The sequence below is a fragment of the Urocitellus parryii genome, chromosome 2 (assembly GCF_045843805.1).
Source record: "Urocitellus parryii isolate mUroPar1 chromosome 2, mUroPar1.hap1, whole genome shotgun sequence".
Lineage (NCBI taxonomy): Eukaryota > Metazoa > Chordata > Mammalia > Rodentia > Sciuridae > Urocitellus > Urocitellus parryii.
In genome coordinates, this window is record NC_135532.1 from 8567804 (window position 1) to 8587529 (window position 19726).

The 19726-nt window shown below is 41.5% G+C and overlaps 1 protein-coding gene across 1 annotated transcript; it reads left to right on the forward strand.

Moving 5' to 3' along the window:
• Positions 1–558: 558 nt before the first annotated feature.
• Slc10a2 (solute carrier family 10 member 2) lies at positions 559–16765 on the forward strand. Its single transcript, XM_026400368.2, has 6 exons — positions 559–944; positions 6390–6508; positions 11246–11334; positions 12456–12631; positions 13922–14079; positions 16638–16765. The coding sequence occupies exons 1-6, from the start codon at positions 568–570 to the stop codon at positions 16763–16765; spliced, it is 1047 nt and encodes a 348-aa protein (XP_026256153.2). The 5' UTR covers positions 559–567.
• The last annotated feature ends 2961 nt before the right edge of the window (positions 16766–19726 follow it).

Below are 19726 nucleotides of genomic sequence, written 5' to 3' on the forward strand. Positions count from 1 at the left end.
AATAGGAGTAAGCAGGAAATCGAAAATCTGGTTTGGGTTCAGTCTAGAAATTAATTTATAAGATAACCTGGCCCAGGGTGCTTGACTTTTCTGAGCCCAGTCCGCCCTACCTTGAAGGGAGCTGAGAGAACAATCTGCTTTCCTACTCCTCAACCCCTACCATGTTCTATAATATTCAGAGATTTTAATTGTCACTTAACTGAAATTATTCAACAAACCTTCCACCCATTAAACATTAACACAGTCATTTCTATGTGGCACAGTTCATTATCATGCCAATAAATGATTAATTATAACATTCTGTCTGGGCCAGTAATTTTGCTCGACTTTTATGATTCATTATTTGTGCTATGTTGTAACGCCACCTCTCGAAACTGACATACTAGCATTTATTGTTTTTTATTGCTTCTCTAAGGTGGCTTTTGAAAGAAACACTTAGGGCCACATGTTTAGAAAGGGTTTAAAAGTTTGATGTGAAGTGAGCATCGCTTCATCTTGGCTGACAGTAGAGACAGGACCAGGGGACCGTGCTTCTGTGGTCTGTCAATTGGAGCATCAAACCCAAAGATGAATAACTGGACGGTCTGCTTAGCCAACGCATCCGTCTGTGAAGGTTCATCCTGTGTGGTGCCTGAGAGCAACTTCAATGCCGTGCTCAGCGTGATCGTGAGCACCGTGCTGACTGTGCTCTTGGCCCTGGTGATGTTCTCCATGGGATGCAATGTGGAAATCAAGAAATTTTTGGGCCACTTGAAGCGGCCATGGGGCATCTTTATTGGCTTCCTCTGTCAGTTTGGAATTATGCCCCTCACGGGATTCCTCCTGTCGTTGGCCTTCGGCATCCTGCCTGTGCAGGCCGTGGTGGTGCTCATCATGGGCTGCTGCCCTGGAGGAACTGCCTCCAATATCCTCGCCTACTGGGTTGACGGCGACATGGACCTAAGGTAAGACATCTCCGCTTCCAACTTCTCCACTCTGACTGGGCTAACTTTTTTCAAAGCCATTATAAGGTCACATTAAGGAATTCAACATGAGCAGGTAAATTTCTGCTGCTGCAGCTGCTTGGCTGTTAGAATCTGGGACTTCCATCTGATTGTGCTTTTAAATCAAATTCAGTTAACAGGGAGTTGCATAATTGCTGATTATCTCTGGAAAAAGATTCAAAGTTTCTCAAAAGAAAAATCTTTCTGAGAAAGTTTGTCCTGTTGGTATCAGAAAAAAACAAAACCACTTTCTTTGTGGTGGCAAGGAACTCTGAGTACAGGTATGAAATCAAACTGTTCTTTAACTTTAGGATCTAGGGTAAGATGAGGGTCAGCTCCACCAAGCCACCAGTTCTTTGGACAGAGTCTTGGTATTAAACCTAAAGAAGAATCTATAAATTTGTTTTACTTCTACTGACACTGAATACCGCCGCCCCCCCCCCACACACACACATAATCAAACATAACCCTACCGAAGTCTTTTTAAAAATTATGTTTAGCTTACTATACAATAAACAGAAAATGGTTTCTCTGCTTCCCACAGAGTAATCTAAATCATAATGTTTGTCCAATTCACCATGTGCCAGACTGAACTAGCACCAAGGGGGAAAAAGTGTAATAGAAATAAGAAGAAGCATTAATGGGACTAGACCAAGAATTTTAATGTGGGAAGTTGAATAGACAAATGTCTTTTTCCTTACCTCACATTCCTCATTTCCTGGGAAAGATATGCATTTCTGAAAACCATCCAGGTGTTAATGCAGGGTGTGCTTATTAAAGACTATACCGCAGGCAGTCAGCTCTGATAATCCCCAACTACTACACGCAGAGGAGAGAAGCTCCCAGTGAGGAAATGGAACACTGAATGGATGGAGTGCCCACTGAGCAGTTAGGAACTTGCTATCACATCTCAGCTCCGGAAGCTTCAGAAAAGTCTTACAAACTACATACCCTACGTGACTCTTTCACATAAGGAAATGCAGTACCTACCTTGCCATAGATTTTTTAAATTTAATGATTTTATGTTAAGGAAGGCCCTGTGGAAGAGCATAGGCTGGCAGGTGCTGCTCAGGCTTTGCTCATCTGGAAACAAAACGAAGCAATGGGTCTTTTCAGACTTGGATCAGGTTTGACCTAGACACACAGAGATGAGAATTCTAAAAACTAGCCCCTACTCCACTGAAGGGAGTGAGCAGGGGCTTTGACCTCCACTCAATAGCTCTGAAATAGTTGTAACTTTTGAGCAATAGGGGCTTGCCTCTCAACAAGACAGCTTGCACCTCGGTGCAATGCCACACATGCAAACATATCCTAAAACAGGAAAATAAGTCATGCAGGAGGTTTGGGCTGTTGAAACCTACTCTTCTCCGCAAGCTAAAGGTAAACCAAATCTAAAACCTCCCAATGCCACTGGTCTGCTTTTAAAAGAAATGTTAATTCTCATGAACAGGAGAATTAACATTAATTAATTAATTAATTAACATTAATTAATTAATTCTCATGAACAGTAATCCTGTCTACTTCATTTCACAATCCTGGTATATTAATTTTTTTTCAAAAAAAGATTAATCAATTAACATGAAATCTTGTAGAAAACCTCCAAATGGATCCATGGATAGGATTCCTTCTTCAGCTTGATATGGGCCCTAGAATGGAGTAAATGGCATTGAAATTTTCAATTTTAATTACATAAACTGTGCACTTCATGGATTCCCTCCCCTTATGTTACAAAGTGCCCATAACACCTTCATCTGTCCAGGGTAAGTCCACCTGTCCAGCAGCCACCTCGACATTTTAGAACAGCTAGTCATAGTGTGTAGCACAGAGGACCCTCGTCACTGAGAAGATGGTAACTCTGCTACTAGGTAGAATATGGCATCATGAATTGCATACATTAGGGAAAAAATCAAATATTCCTTTAAAGCAAATTCAGAAAGTAAAACTTCAACTGTTGGGGAAGAGCCTTCCAAACGTTTTATTCCTCTGGAGTGAGCGTTAGATAACCGTTAAGCCTCATGGTAATGTACTTAAACAGTCCTTCCCACATTTATATCTGCAATTTGGTGCTCTTAGAACTTTCCCTCCCATTTCCACCTGCACTCTAGTGATGACAGCCCAGAAGTGACTGTCACACTACAGGTACCTTCGCCAATGAGCTAACACCACACAGTGCTAACAAAACAATTCCACCCAGATGTGGTTCCTAGGATACAAAACCAGGACGTTTCCCCCTCCTATCATCTCTTCTGAGATGGGAACCATTGCATTTTACCATCTCTAGCGACTGAAAAGATGACTGATAGATAGGTAGTCACACAGACAGACACACACACACACATACATAGACAGTTATCTGTGCTCACTGAAGCACAGCAAGGGACATTTCAGCCTCTTGTCTGATTATGCCTGGCCTGGAAAACTGTCATTTGTGAATGTTTGGTGCACAGATAATTTCTGCCTAAGTTATAGCTACACTGCAGCATCATGTGCTCAAAATGTGTCAGGGAGCAATGAAGGTGACCTTGCAAGTGACCTGCTGGTGGCCAAAACCCACAGATGAGGGACACAAAGCTGTGCTACCTCCTTAGTGTTTGTTCTACCATAAGATATAGGTAAACACCCGTCTCTCCAACTTTCACAATGGCTTTAGCCACACTAGGCCAGGACTTCTCCCGACTTTCCTTTCTTTGACTTCTGCATCCTCCCCTCAGTCTCTCCCAGGCCCTTCAGAGACACCTACTCGCTCCACTCCTTATTTTCTAGATCTCTTATTTCATAGCTTTGCCTATCACGACTTTTGTCTTTGGCCAAATGCTGTTCTGCTTTTCCTCTTCCAGCTCAAGGTCCTCCACCCTCTGGCCTACCACAATGCAAAGGAGACCCTCTGCTCCACCTGCAGAGAGGCCCGTGTCCTCTCCACTCTGGGGGAACTCACCCTACACCTTTTGACTCTTCCCTTTATCTTCCCTCAAAGCAACCAAGCTTTGCTCTTCTCACGTGGCATTGTTTTCACTTCACTAGATAATATTTATTAGACACTATTGTGTTCCGTGAACAGTGCTAAGTACTCAAAATGCTTTGAGGTCGGCACTCTTCTTTCTTGCATGTGGCAGAGATCTTCTGGCCTGTCTCCAGCTCCTGCCAACACCAATGTTCTCTTCTCCTGGTCCTCCCACTTGGTGTTCTGATTCTAATATGATGAGAATCTTTTGCATTCCTTGCCAGTGATTTTGCTGAGTTCCTCATTACTCACTGAATTCTCACATTTTGACTTCTTTTTTGCCCACACACATAAAAGTTCTCCCTGTCAGTTAATAGTACTAAGGCCAGGAATTAAAGTCAAAAGATGTTTTATTTTCCTATACATTAATATCTTCTCTCCTTCCAATATAAATTCATGGTAGTATTTCTATTTTTGACACTCATAGTCTTTATAGACAAATTGCTCATGAAAAAAGAATTTTCTTTCGCTAATTTATTCCCCAACCTTGTGCATTAAAATTCTCTGTGAATTGTTTCATTGTCATTTTGAGGGGCTTGACTTTGTTCTTATTAGTTAGAGAGATCAACTTCCAGCCACCTATTCTCTTACGCCTCTGTAACATCATATTGTGAAAACTGCTCACTAAATTCAGACCATTTCCTCTCCAATTCCTATCTTGTTCCCCTCTCACAGTCTTTAAGAAATAGCTCTTGAATGATGCTGATCAAATTATATTGTTATATGGTGTGCATGTATGAATATATAACAACAAATCCCACTATTATGTATTATCACAGTATACCAATAAAAATAAAGAAAAGAAATAATTAAAAAAAAAAAAAAAAGATTGCTCTCATGGGCTGGGATGTGGCTCAGCGGTCAAGTACTTGCCAAGCCTGGACTAAATGCCCCAGCTGTCCAGGAATATCTTTCAGAGAAATTGCTCTCGGCTTCCTGATTCTATGTGTAGTGGAACACAAAACATAGGAACTTAAAAATGGTAACATTAACTGGCTCTCAATGAGTGCCTGGCATTGTCCTAAGAACTGGACACCGTTGGTAATAGTGTTCACAATCTGCATTTGAGATAAGGAATCTGGCAAAGAGAAGTCAAGTCAACTGTCCAAAGTCACTCCGTGAATGGCACTGCTACCAGGGCCTAGAGGCTTTGGGGTCCTCACTAACTGGATTCAGTCTCCCACCCACACCAAAAATAAGAGAATACAGTACAGAAAGGGAAAATGGATTGAATCACAGTTCGGTCAAAACTGGGAAGACAGCTAATCGGTCTTGCCCCTTTCTACACAAACATGACGGTTTATAGGAACAAAAGCCAGGAAACATACGTATATGGTTATGCTATACTGGCCAGAGGGAGAATTCTGTCCTCCTGGTGCCCGTCTGGGCCAGGAAACATGCATCCTCACAATAAGGAAGCTGGGACAGAGAAATACAGGTGACCAGGAAATGGGGAAGGAAAAAACCACCGTGTGGCTTTCAATCTCAAAGGGGCCTATCACAGCTCCACTTTCTTGCCACCCAGACATCGAGCACCCCGCTAAAAGCCCCGACAGTAAGTGGCTCTGCCCTGGGGCAGACAATGTGCACTGGGCACTTTTGAAAGGGAACCAGGAAGAACCACTACCCCAAAAATTTCTCTTCCATCCACTGTCACAGTTGCTGAAAATAGTACCATTTGATATCGATTCCGCCATGCATGTCAAAAGCCAAAATCCAATTAGTCAGCCAGTCCCCCTTACAAAAATAGACTTGCTTAAAAAGGAATCACGCCAGGCCCCAATTCTTCTGAACACACATTTGGTAAATGGGCAAGGACGTGGTCCTCAGAATCCAGGCCTATTTCACCTGCAGGCACACTTTTTTGTTGTTGTTGCTTTAACTGTCAGTTTTCTCTTCCCCAGCATGGCCATTTGGGCAATAATTTGAGTGTTTGATCAAGAGGCAATGAGGCCTTCTCCCCTTCACTCGGGTGGTCTCCTCCAAGGTCCAGGAGGGCCCAGCTCATACCAGCACAGAGATACAAAAAGCCCCCTATGGTCCTGTAGTCCAGACTAGTATGAATGCATGTGCTGTTGTCTCATGGGAGTTTCAAAAGTGACACACCCAGGCTCCTTGTACCTTTTTTCATAATTAGTTTAGGCCATCTTTGAATAACTCCTGTGCTTCTTGAGCATAAATAGGGAGGGAAGGAGAGTGGAAGGTGAAGTGGAGTGGCACCAGATATGAGTGGTGGTGCCCAAGGCCAGGCTCTGCAGAAACGTGATGTGTGCTGTGCCATTTGTACCGGATGATGTCACCGGCTAAGACAGTTTCTTGCAGAACTTTCGTGTCATGAATCAAAAATGAAACCGCTTGCCCCTAGAAAACCCAGTGGACCTGTGAACATGTTCATTTCCTTACAGCGTCAGCATGACCACGTGTTCCACACTGCTCGCCCTGGGAATGATGCCTCTGTGCCTCTTTATCTATACCAAAATGTGGGTCGACGCTGGGACCATCATCATTCCCTATGACAACATAGGTAAGTCACTCTTCCGCAAGATGATGTCCGATATCAACCTCAAAACGCCAGTTTATTCCTGACTAGGATCTCAGACAGGCTCAAGCTCATCCAGTATTTTCCTCTTGGAGTAATAGTAGTTTGGGCCCAGTTAAACTTTCCTTAGAAAGTCACCTCAACATTTGGGTGAGAATTGGCAGGGTGCAAATTCTAAGTCTGGACCCAATGTGAGAATCTGAGTTTTTGTCAATTCAAATAACCAAAGAAGAAGCCAACATAGGGGGCCCCCTTGCCCCATCCAGCAGTCTACTGGAGGCTTCAAAGTTGCTGGCCCGTGGAAGCCTCCATCTTTTCCTTAAGCTGGAGAGTGAGTAGTTCATAGTCGTGGGAGACCACACCAGATCAAAAACACATTCACATGATGATTTCTTTTTTTTTAATTAAAAAAAATGTTTATTTGTTCTAATTAGTTATACGTGATAGTAGAATACATTTATGCACTTTGAAATATCACACATAAATGGAGAATAATTTCTTATTTTTCTGATTGTACATGTTGTAGAATCACATCAGTCATGTATGTACATAAGGTAATAACATCTATTTCATTCTACTATCCCTCCTACCCCCATACCACTTCCCCTCCCTTCACTGCCCTCTACCAAATCTAAAGTAACTCTGTTCTTCCCTATCCTCCCCACCCCTTATTGTGAATTAGCATCCACATACCAGGGATGCCTTTGGATTTATGAGATTGACTTATTTCACTTAGCATGATATTCTCCAGCTCCATCCATTTACCGGCAAATGCCATAATTTCATTTTTCTTTAAAGCTGAGTAATATTCCATTATATATGTAAATGTACATCACATTTTCTTTATCTATTCTTCTGTTGAAGGGCACCTAGGTTGCTTCCATAGTTTAGCTATTGTGAGTTGAGCTGCTACCAACATTGATGTGGCTACATCACTTTAATATGCTGATTTTAAGTCCTTTGGATATAAAATAGGGAGTGGGAGAGCTGGGTCAAATGGTGGCTCCATTCCAAATTTTTTGAGGAATCTCCATATGGCTTTCCATAGTGGTTGCACCAGTTTGCAGTCCCACCAGCATGATGATTTAAAAATGGAGCACCTAGTGAGTACTCAGGAGTGGGACACTCTTGAGATGAAGCCTACTGTGGGCAGCTCTCAGCTGTGCACCACATCTCCATACACAGTAAATGTAAGGGCACAACCTGCATTTCTTGCCTGGAAGTCAAACATTCTAGTTATGACCGTCTCCTTTCAACTTTGAGATGTTCCTCTATCTCAAAGGAGATTCTCCTCTATTTGGGGGAGAACAGAGGGTGGTGGGAGATGAAGGGGTTGGCATAACACAGGGACAAGGTCAAGGGCAGGACAAGAGAGCTTCTGGCTTGTTGAAAGCAGGCCTTCCCTAAAACTATGTAGTAAAGATGTGACGGAAAAGAGCAAGTACCAGCCTCCAGGCACACTGCACGCTCAAAAGCCTTCTCTTCAGCCACCCTGGGAAACACTGGTCTTTCTGATGAGCTGCCTCCAAAGCCGTGCGTGGGTCTCCCGGGAAGGGAAGCAGGAAACAGTGACTCAGTGGGGTGACTGTAAGAGAGACTCCTGTTGGGATGGGAATGGAGCTAAAACTCCCTTCCAGCTAAGACCTGCTGTTTCTGTGATCAAGTGTGATTCCAGGTATATACCACAGAGTTGGAACAAACTTATGAGCACCAATTGGGAGGATCTATACTGTGATATTTTCCTGCAGTCTCTTCTCTCTCCCCAACTTTGACCATAAGTATTAGATTTAAAAAAGCAAAAGAAAAGCAGTCCCCTTTGACACCGCCTATTCAGTGTGGGTTTTCTCTGCACAGGGTCCTCCTGTTGACCCACGGGAAACTCCATCATATCAGACATCATCTCCCCAAAGCAGGCTTTAGAGAGTCCCTCCTGTCCGGCCCCCTGGGCTCTTGCTGCTTAACCCAGGGCTGCTCCTCAGTGGACAGACTTCTTAGAGTTACAGAAAGCAGTTTGAAAGGCAAGCATTATCTGCATCTCAAAGAACCTGCTTGCTGACTGAGGAATTTTGATTACATGTTATTCCTTGCTTAAGGAAAGAATTTAAACTGTAAATATTCTCCTCTTGATATTCAATTTTTTTTTTCTGGAAAATACCCATGGGAATATTGAGTAATTCTAACTACCGTGTAAATGGTTTATACCCCCCTTTAATGGGAATAGACTTTGAAAGGAGGAGAAAATAAGAAATACACCAGCACCTCAGTGGTGGAAAAGGTCATCATGAAAGAAGTTAAAGAAGAAAAGAGAAAAGAAGAACAAAGAAGAGTTTGAAATACAAAGATACCAGCTCTGTTTATTCACAGGGTTTGCTCAGGCCTATTCTCCAACCTACTCTTTTTGCTGTTGGTTTTTCTAGTTTTTTAATGAAGAAAAAAAAAATGAGCTGGTAGTCTCTCAAGAGATGTTAACATCACTTTATAAATGAGGCTGTTGAGTCTCAGGGCAATTGTTTAATTTGCCCAAGATTGCTGAGAGCTGGAAAGAGCCCCCTGGCCTGCCCCCTACCCTGCCCTGTGGGTGGGCCTTTTGTCTGGGACAAAGGTGCTCCTGTAGACTCCAGATTCAGGAAGACGTGCTGGACGCCCTCAGCTGACGGCATCTGGAGGGGAGGAGCCTCTGCACAGCTGGACATGAAGAAAACCCCAGACAAGCTCTAGTCCCCAGGTCTGTGAGTCTCAGAACCATCTCCATGTCATCAGCTAATTCTCCCAGCACTGCGAGCAGACACCACCACTCCACACAGGGGAAACCCACGCACGGGGGACCCAGGTGACTTAGGTAGTTTCCAGTCTGTGAATAGTGAAAGGTTCAGTGCCAAGTCCATCTGGCTCCCCATGCCTCCCCATGAATCTGTTCACCTCTGTTTTATTCTCACTTTCTTTTCTTGCCTCCTATACCTACTGAGTAAATGCCAGTGGAGAGCCCACGTGTGGTTTCCATGGTACAGCTGCAGGCAGATGCTCCTTCACCTACATAGACATAGAGGACAACTGGGGTAGGAGGAACTGGTCCTGGGAGAGAAGAGCACCAGCCCAGGGCCCACTGGGCAGTAAAGACCTGCAACATCCCTTCTCTTCAGCAGAGCCACACCTGTGGGTATGAAGAAGGGACAACTCCAAATCCCTGGAAAACTTCGCCTGCCACCTCTGGTGAGGAGAGGCAGAGCGTTCTGCCAGGAATCCTGGCCAGTCATCCTGCTCGCCTGTTTCTCTGGCCTTGGGCTGCCCCACAGAGATCAGGACTCTAAGAAAGAGAGGCCAAGTAGATCCCGCCTGTTAAAACCTAACACCAAAACCTAACCTGAAATACTTTCCAACCTAAGTCACCAAAATACAAACAAGCTGTATCAAGATAATTTTCATTTAAGGCCTATAAACTTCACAAAATTTAGGAAGTGGTCTAGAGAGATAGGAAATCTCCTCCCCTTCCTCCCTCCCAAAAATAGGATGTGGGGACACCCAAAGGGGATTCTCCTGGGGGCCTCACCTCAGTACTCCTGCCCATATCCCTAGTTCCACCTTTCTCCTTACTTCCTCCTACCCATTCTTCTTCCCAGCTCTTGGTTTCATGAACCATTTAATTTTGCTGAATATTTTCTGGGCAAATGTAATTGTTGACCCTTATGTATTCAGGAGAGCTAGAAGGCTGAGAAGAAATTGCATTTTCATCATTGTTATATTCATTTTAAGTTAATATTATAGTGCTGGAATCTAGGACCTGTTTTCCAGTCCTAGGTCAATTTATCCCAACACTAGACAACATCTACTCTTAAAATTTCATTATTTGATTCCACTTTCTCATATCTCTTGAAAAGGAGGCTTGAAAAGGCAACAGGCCATGAGGAATTAGCAGCTGTTGGTACTATGTTGTATAAAGGCAGCTTTTCGACAAATGAATGTTAAATAATATGGAAAAACAAACCAAAAGTCACAAGATAAGCAGTAAATTTAACATAGAGAGACTCAAGTGTGACTCTTTCACCTGGCTGGGTTAGCATGTTGCTGCAAAGAACTATAATTACAGAGAGTTCACCAAATACATTATCTCCTGGAAAATTTAAAGCATGTTCTTCCAATCTGTTTTCTCACTGTGGTGCGGATGCAAAAACTGAAGTCGGTTTTCCAGAAGTCATTAGCCATTAGAATGCCTGAAGATCTTGAGCAAATTTTGAATATATTCTTCTATGTCTGTTATTTTAAAGTATTTCTCTTATTTCTACAACCATGAAGTAACACAGAGAAGTTGATGCCATCTATGTACAGCACAAGAACATATTTACATGCACACACACACACACACACACACACACACACACAAAATAAAAAACCTTTGGCCAGATAGTTTTCCTGGAATATAAAGTTTTGAATAGACTAAAGACTCAATTCTGACAAATTTAAACAAAAGGATATTGGCTATATAAGGAACTCTGAAGAATCAACCCGGGATTTATATAGCCAATATTATAATATTATTAATTGTCAACCAGTGATATTAAATTAGCTTCTGGAGTGGGTAAAAGTTTGTGTGTATGCACGCGCACGTGCACGTTGATTCTGCATTCCATTTTGTGAGTCCAAGAAACACTAACCGCACCTTTTTCAGGCTGATTACTTTCTGTGCTATGTGTTCTGTTGATCCAACTGCTCTTCTGCCATCTGCAGGGATTTCTTTGGTCGCTCTTGTGATTCCTGTTTCCTGTGGAATGTTTGTTAATCACAAATGGCCTGCAATAGCGAAGGTCATACTTAAAGTAAGTACCTATGCTCCAGCCTGCACAGTGAGGTGCTCCTCAGGAGACCGGGAATGGTGGGGTGGGGCCATCTGCTGAGTGGTTTTATCCTCCTCATATCACTACCTCTGGGGCCTGACGTTACTACTCATACAGTCTCCTCTCCCAGAACGTCCTTCTTGTTCCCATCCACAGGGTGAATTTCTATCCCTTCTTTGAGACACCAGTTCAAATATCACCTCTTGGTTTTACACTACTTTATACCACAGTGCATTGCTGTTGTCTCGAGTTTTGTTATAAATATATCTCAACAGCTATCTTAGAAAATAGAACATACCTTTCTTATGTCTGTAACCGTATGACCATCTCAGTTCCTGTCAATTTGTAGGTGTTCATATGTATATGTGTATATATACATATATATATATGTATATATGTATATATATATATATATATATATATATATATATATAAAATCACTACATATATTGATCATTCATTCCCCTTCACCAGCTATATTATACTTAGATTATATGAATACAGCTGTAGAGGCTATAGATAGATTCTGCTGTTCAGAGGACAAAGTAAGCTAGTTGGAATTCCTTGCATCTCTACAGAAAAAAAAAAAAGTTTAAATTTCCAAATATGTTTGAATGTCAAAAAGAGAAAACAATAGCAATAGTGGCTTATGTTTATTAATGCATTTTTTAAATTATAGAGTTTTATATCCATTTTTTATTACCATAACCATCATAAAAGGTGGCTGGAGCAAGTTTTTATCCCCAATTACAGACGAAGAAATAAAGATTCAGAAAGGTTGATGATTCACCCAAGGAGACAAACTGGGAGGAACTGAATCTCCAAGCCAGGTTTTCCAAGCTCTTACTGTAGTGGATTCTCTTCCACTCAGGCAGATAATTTGCAGGCCAGAAAACCTTCTTCAGGCTATTTGAGCATGCATACTGTATGTCCTGCTCTTTTCTTAAAGATTAGAACATGGGACACACCCTAGTCTGGGCCTACGGGCCTTCTAGTTCCATTACCACTTGCCCCAAGGGAAGGCGTCTTCTTGACCATCGTCCTGACACCTCATCTGCGCACACTCTGACATGACTGCTGGGTTCCCTGTGCCTCTCTTCCAGATCGGGTCCATCGCGGGTGCCATCCTCATCGTGGTCCTCGCTGTGGTTGGAGGGATACTGTACCAGAGTGCCTGGATCATTGAACCTAAGCTGTGGATCATAGGGACCATATTTCCTATAGCTGGCTACAGCCTGGGATTTTTTATGGCTAGAATAGCTGGTCAGCCCTGGTACAGGTATGGTGTTTTGGCGTTTGGGAGTTTGGGGCTGGAAATTTTCATCTGTAATTGCTGTGGCTATCATTTGCTAAGGACCGCCAGCACCAAGTATCACACACTGAGCAGCTTAAGCAACAGAAATTCATTGTCCAGTGTTTTTGGAGACTGGAAGTGAGACTGATGGCCTTATAGGTTCATTTGTTTTCTGAGGGCTACAAGGAAAGGAGAGGCTTCTGTCCTTGGCTGGTACACACCCATCTTCTCTGTGTCCCATCATCTTCCCTCTGTGCACAGCTGATTAGGGCGACCCTAATGACCTCATCATAACTAATTAGATCTGCACTGACCTTATTTGCACATAAGGTCACATTCTGATATGCTGGGGTTAGTGCTTCAACATATGAATTTGATTGGGGGAACATAGTCAACCCATAACAGCAGTAAATACTATTAAGTTCCAATTCCTTCACCCTTAATCACATCCACCCATTTCTGTGTTGCTCTCAATAGACTCATTCATACCTAAATTATTCAAGTCCCCCAAAAGAACTGCCTTTACTTCTTTTTTTTAAGTTCCAACACAACAAGTTTATTGATGTTTTCCAGTTCTACACTGCAGCTTACCCTGCCACATGCCATGTTTTGGTATAATAGCAAAATCTATCCACAATTGACTAAAGAGGCTACCAAAATCATCCTACAGTTCTGTATTAGGTTGGCTTTCCTCATATCTTTCAATCAAAACAGATAATACACGGTTTTTTATTTCATGTATTTTTGCTCAAATTCTTCTGGACCATTCCCTGAGTGCAGGTCAGGATCTTCATGATTATGCATTCTTATCCTCCAAGAAGAGCGACTTTAACAAAAATTATGCTTTTGGCCTTGTAATGCTCCCAGGTCCCCGACTCCCACACGAATTTAGCAATAAACAACTATAGCTAATATTGTATCTTGAATATTTTCTGAACCCTCCTCTGTGCTCTGTGCCTTTACCAGGGACATTGCCATTTATGGAACACTATTCTAAATGAGCCTGTTCTTCACACATGCTATATGACATACCTGTAGGTTTATTTATATCACAGACAATAGATCACTGTATTATATGACAAATGATACTGGTATATTTACTCATGTGTAGTTCGATATGAAAATTTATACATGAACTATGTACACTCAAAGCAGAGACAAAACACATACAACACAGTCTATGTACTCATTGCTATATCTGCTTTTCAGGTCATACAACAACAGAACAGAGCAAGAACTAAAGCGCATGTTCTCCCCACATCTCCCCTCCCCCAGGTGCCGCACGGTTGCTTTGGAAACAGGGATGCAGAACACTCAGCTGTGCTCCACCATCGTACAGCTCTCCTTCACCCCTGAGGAGCTCAATCTCGTGTTCACCTTCCCGCTCATCTACAGCGTTTTCCAGCTCCTTTTTGCAGCAATATTATTAGGATGTAAGCAACAGCACCAATCAAATTTCTTTATGACATTCCTCCTTGAGAAACCTTAGATTGCTAAAATGACCATTTTTTAAAATTCCCTGTTCCTGGCAATGAACTGTACAAGTAAAAGAGAGGGACAGCCCACTGATAATATCATCAAGACTTCCCAAAGGCTGCAATTTTACCCAAAGGCTTTAAGGAAGAATTTTAAGTCAAAAGTAATGGAAACCAATTCTCTCCATGAGTTTCTTTTCTTTGGTGATTACGGAGAGTGTTAACCTGTTAGGACTATTTTACTGTGTGCCTTTCTAAATGCTTCCAAAGGACCCAGGACTTGGTGATTTTCCTTCAATCTTTGTCTTAATATGCTTTGTAAATATAGGATAGGCATCAGAAAATATTACAAAGGGCATTAATCAGGCTGTTAAAAGGCAGGCTTGTGTGTAATCTAAATGCCCATGTAATTGAAGAAAGTTAAGCAAAAGTGTTCTTTAAGTATCTGGGTAGTTAGTAGTCAGCCTGACTCTTAATTTTACTCCCCTATAAAATACATTTCCATCCTCAACCACTGGCCATCACCCAGTTGAAACTTTCCCCTAGATTTTACTTTCCAAGGACCTCTATTTTTAAGTTCTTTTCATATATATATATATATAATCTCAGCTACCTTTTTAAAGCTTCATGATATTTAATGGGAAATACTAGGTGCATGACAAAAATAATGTGAATATTAAGCTAGGAAATGTCTGAAGACGTTCCTTTGGTTTTCCTGTGTAGCTCCAACCTAGTTCCAGCCTCCTCTGCACTCCTGTCTTGCTGTCATCCTGCCAGCAGGGGCTTCCTTCTAGAATAGGACTTTCGAGATCACTGAAAACCTTGCCCTGATTTAACTCTGATTCAGGGGACGCAGGTCCATGGTCTAATGACTTGTTTTCTTGTAGAATAATCTTGTTTCCTTGCCTCAAGGTCTATCCAGTTTGGCACACTGTGAGATTTGCCAAATAATTAGTGATGTCCACTAGACAAGGCAGGGAGCGTGGGCTGGTCCATAATAAAACCAAAGGCACTAGTTGAATGAAGATTCCAAGAGAGATTAAGACATATGGACTGAAAGAGTGAAGGAAGAGAGCACTGGCGTTGGTCTGGTACCTTCCTGGTTTTACCCTTAAGCCTGGTAATAAGGAAGACATCTTTCTGAAGTCTGTACAATGACAAAAACATATTTGATATATTACAGTATAAATATTTATTGAAACAAGAAGAGGAAGGAAGGAATGAAAGAAGGATGGAAGGAAAGAAAGAAAGAAGATGCAGTTTGATTAAATAAAACCATTGGCATAAATGGAGGAAGTCCCAGCTCAAAGTAGTTTGTAATAAGTGATGGATCTTCAAACTGGGCACAAGCTACATTAAATGCAATAGCAGGGTGCACTGGCTTCAAACTAATAAGTAGGGGCTGGGGATATAGCTCAGTTAGTAGAGTGCTGGCCTCACATGCACAAAGCCCTGGGTTCAATTCCCAGAACCGCAAAAAAAAAAAAAATCTAATAATTTACTAGAAGTTCATGGACAAATCCAAAGGCAATGTTAGTCTGAATTTACTAGGATCTTTGAGACCAGACGTTGTGCCTCTCAGCTGCATCTCATAATGACCATCCCTGTTTGCTGATCGATACTATTCCCTATGGGCAAGGCCAAGTGCTTGATTTTATCTTGTTGAATGTTCACATTGCCCTATGCAGTAGATGATGTTATTATAGACATTTTATATGTGAGGTATTGGAATTTAAAGAGTCCAAGAAATAATACCTTCTTTTCCCTTGTTGACTTTGGAACCAGTTGAAAGGTAGAGGGAAAAGATCAGATATTTAGATAACAAAATAGCACTTCTACTACAAATAAAGCTTACCTGCAAAATATGGCTTGACCTGATAGACAAATGGGCTTGTGAGTATGGCCCCCTCTCCAAAGCTTCGTGCATGTGCAGATGAATGCACACATGCACACACATGACCTGCAGGTCTCCCCTGGCAGGACAAAGCTGACCTCAAAGACAAGCTGAGAAATGGTCGCTACCAGAGACCAGCAGCATCACCAAAGAGAGGAAAGTTGATCACCACTCTGATGCGGCTTTTCTCCACGACAGAGCAAGTGACAGAGAGACCAGGAGTATTACTCTAGATCAAATCTTTCTTAGAGCACCAAGAGACCAAGGTCTTGGCACTATGCCGTAGCCTGCAGTATATTTATTGAGGACTAGGATTTGATAGATATGAATGAATCCTTCTTGCTCTTATTATTGTGGAGGACCACACCCAGGACTGGAATCCTGAAGAAGGCATGTAGTTGCCCCGAGCAGATATCCCTGAAGTTTCATGATGGGTCTTCCTCCAGTGTGGCCGTTCCTCTTGTCATAGGGGAAGTGGGATAGTGGCTGTGTTCTCTCAGCAGCCTCCATTCTGCAGAAAATATAAACTGTTTTATGAATCATACATGATAATCGCTGTCCCAAGTAAGTTTGTAGCTAATCACCATGAAATTTACTTAACCTCTTGTGTATTGTTTTCCAGTTTATGTTGCATACAAGAAATATTATGGGAAAAACAACGCAGCATTTTCAGAGCAAAATGATACCAAAACGGAGCCTGAGTCATCCTTTCATGCCATAAATGGAGGATTTCAACCAGATGAAAAGTAGAGACTAAGTGAACAGCTACGAAAAATACTAAAGAACATCCTTAAACTACAACTATATTTAATTATTTGTTTTGATGGGACAGTTGTCAGGAAAAAGTTAAAGTGAACATTCAAGTTTCAGTAGAATCTATATAAGGGTTTTCTTACACAGTGGTTGGTAGTCCAGTTCTTCACTGTGACAAATATTGTTTCATATGCACATAGTTCCACTTACACACACACACACACACACACACAGAGAGAGAGAGAGAGAGAGAGAGAGAGAGAGAGAGGGAGAGAGAGAGAGAGTTGTCCCTCAGGTGTTTTGGAGAATTGGCTCCAAAACACCCTCAGTACCAAAATCTACAGTTGCTCAAGTCCTTTATATAAATGGTATAATATTTGCACATAACCTCCCATAAGCTTTAACTCATCTCTAGATCACTTATAACACTTTATACAATGTAAATGTTATGTAAATAGTTGTTATAATGTATTGCATAGGGAACAATGACAGGGAAAAAGTCTGCATGTGTACTGCACAGAGAGAGAGGGTGTGTGTGTGTGAGAGAGAGTGAGAGAGAGAGACAGAGAGAGAGAGAGAGAGAGACTTTAAATATATTGTCCTTGAACTGTTCACCAAAATATCTGCAGACCTAATCTAACATCTAACATGGGTCAACACTGAGAACCTCCTAACACCTGAACTGAATTTTAAGGCAGAATCTCCTAACCTAGATGAGCACTTTTGTATATTAGAATAGATATAATGAGTTATTATTGTAAAGTGATCAATGTTTTATTTGCTATTTATGATTGTATAAAGATTTTTATGAATGTGTTCTGCCAGCATTTCAATCATTCTACTTTTAACTTGGCAACCTATTTATTTATATATTTTCTTAGTATAATATAGGCAAATATCTGACTTCCTGTTTTTTTAAATAGATTTTTCCAGTGATATAAAAGCAGAAATGAGAGAAAACTGTCACTAAATAGAATTCAATATCTAAATTGGAATCAGGTTCTTAACTCATCGAGAGTGTTGTACACCCTCTGGGTCACCCACAGGGGTCAGCTGATGACCACTAAATACTTCAAGGAAACAATAAATTCTTTCAAATGGACTGAATTTGGCAACTAGCTCTTCAAGCCCTGAGAAGGACTTCCTCGAGGTTTCCCTGTAGTATATTTGCAGATTGTCTCACATGACAGCTACTCAGTTCATAGGAAGCACCCAGGTGACACCTGCATCGTGACCAGGAGGCAGCAGGAGGTCAGTCTAAGCATTGGGAGAAATACCAGGACTCCTAGTGGGTGAATTAATACAATGAGAGATCATGGGAGATACACGGAAAAGCACAAAGAACAGAAACCCAGTTAAAATGTTTAACTAGAGTCCAACTGATGTGTCGCAGGAAGTAGCCTTCAGGGAAGGATCAGGTGATGAGTATTGAACAGTGCTGAGAAGAGGCCATGTCCCTGGGCTCAAAAGTAGAAAGGACATAGCCAGGTGAGCTCCTTGAGTGCCGTAGACAGGTGCAATTAGAGGAAACAACAGGACTTGAGAGATGGCAGCAGGGTTTTGTGGCTGCTGAGTGGAAACAACTGGTCAAGCTCTGGGTTCTCTAGTGTGAGACCTAATTCAATCTCCTTTTCTTCATTCTGCGGTGTGATGCGTATTCTGCATCGTCTGAATTCAGTCTTACGTTTGGTTCCATACTCCACGTGGGTATGTTTGCTGCCTCATCAATTCTTTTCAAATGATTTGATTCTAAAGGACTCTTTGCATTTGGATGACCTGAATTCAGATCCTGCTGGTCCATCTAAGGATGACAGGAACTCAGCTCTTCTCGTAGAGGGATGAGGGCCTCAGTCTTTCAAAACTGGAGCATGTCTAGCTTTTTATACAAGACTCACATTTACAATTGAATAAGGTCTCCATTTTTTCCCATCATTAGACAAATATACCAGAATGAACTTGGGGATTTTTTTTTTTTAAGGAATACAAGAGAGCAAGTACAGATTTTCTTTTTAGAGAATGTCAAAGAATGTGCCTTCAAGGAGGCAAACGGAAGACTTTCAGTCTAGCTGTTAAGTACCTCCCACACTGATCATCAAACAGAAAGGAGACAGGTGCACTAAAGACACACTGCGAATTCATATCAAACTTTCAGCACACCCAAAGTCAAGGGCCCGGATGCCAGCAGCTGCAGCAGCAGGTTTTTCCTCCCTGTTGATTAAGATACGTGAGCAAGACAGAACTTGGCTTTCTTACATGCTATGGTTCCTTGTGAGCTGTGTTTTTTTTCCCCCTAATGTGCTAGAGGGAAGAAAAATAGCTAAGCTTTCTAAAATGACAGCTCTCTATTTTTAAATGAGTTTGAAAAGCCGATTAAATTATGTATTTTATTGCCTCTGTGAATATCATATTAAATGAATATTTTATTTTAAAGGCTTGAATAAATGAAAATAATTTTTGTAATGTCTGGTCTCGTTGAGTCTTTATGAATACTGTCAAGATGTCCTCACTGTTCCATTCTAGAGTTATAAATAAGGTAGAGTTTCTGAGATCTTAAATTGTTCTTTGAAAAGTGCCTGAAAGAAACTCTTAATTAAATACTCTAATAATTAGGTTTCCCACTGATACCAATTGAGGTTTTCCCCAAGAAAATCATATAGGGGAAACATTAATCAAAGTCTCTTTAAAATGGTGCGACAATGATAGTTAATTTAAAATAATGATAATAATAAAAGCACTTCATGTGCTCATAAATAAAGCCACCTTCCTTTATGAAATGGTGAGTCAAATACATAAGTATATGTACACAAATAGAGAAAGAGAGACTTCAACTAGATAGCTCATGCATTAGTATCTCTCGTCAAGGACAACAGATTCAGGGTGCCCTCCTCATTTGACCTTTCAAAGACCTCACTCATCCTGTTCTCCATCTAGGAGACACCAAAGAGCTCACTATCCCAT

Coding starts and splice junctions, on each gene's coding strand:
- Slc10a2 (XM_026400368.2), top strand. CDS start 568: ATGAATAACTGGACGGTCTGCTTAGCCAACGCATCCGTCTGTGAAGGT. Junction 11,335..12,455: donor TAGCGAAGGTCATACTTAAA/GTAAGTACCTAT, acceptor CCTCTCTTCCAG/ATCGGGTCCATCGCGGGTGC. Junction 14,080..16,637: donor TGCAGCAATATTATTAGGAT/GTAAGCAACAGC, acceptor ATTGTTTTCCAG/TTTATGTTGCATACAAGAAA.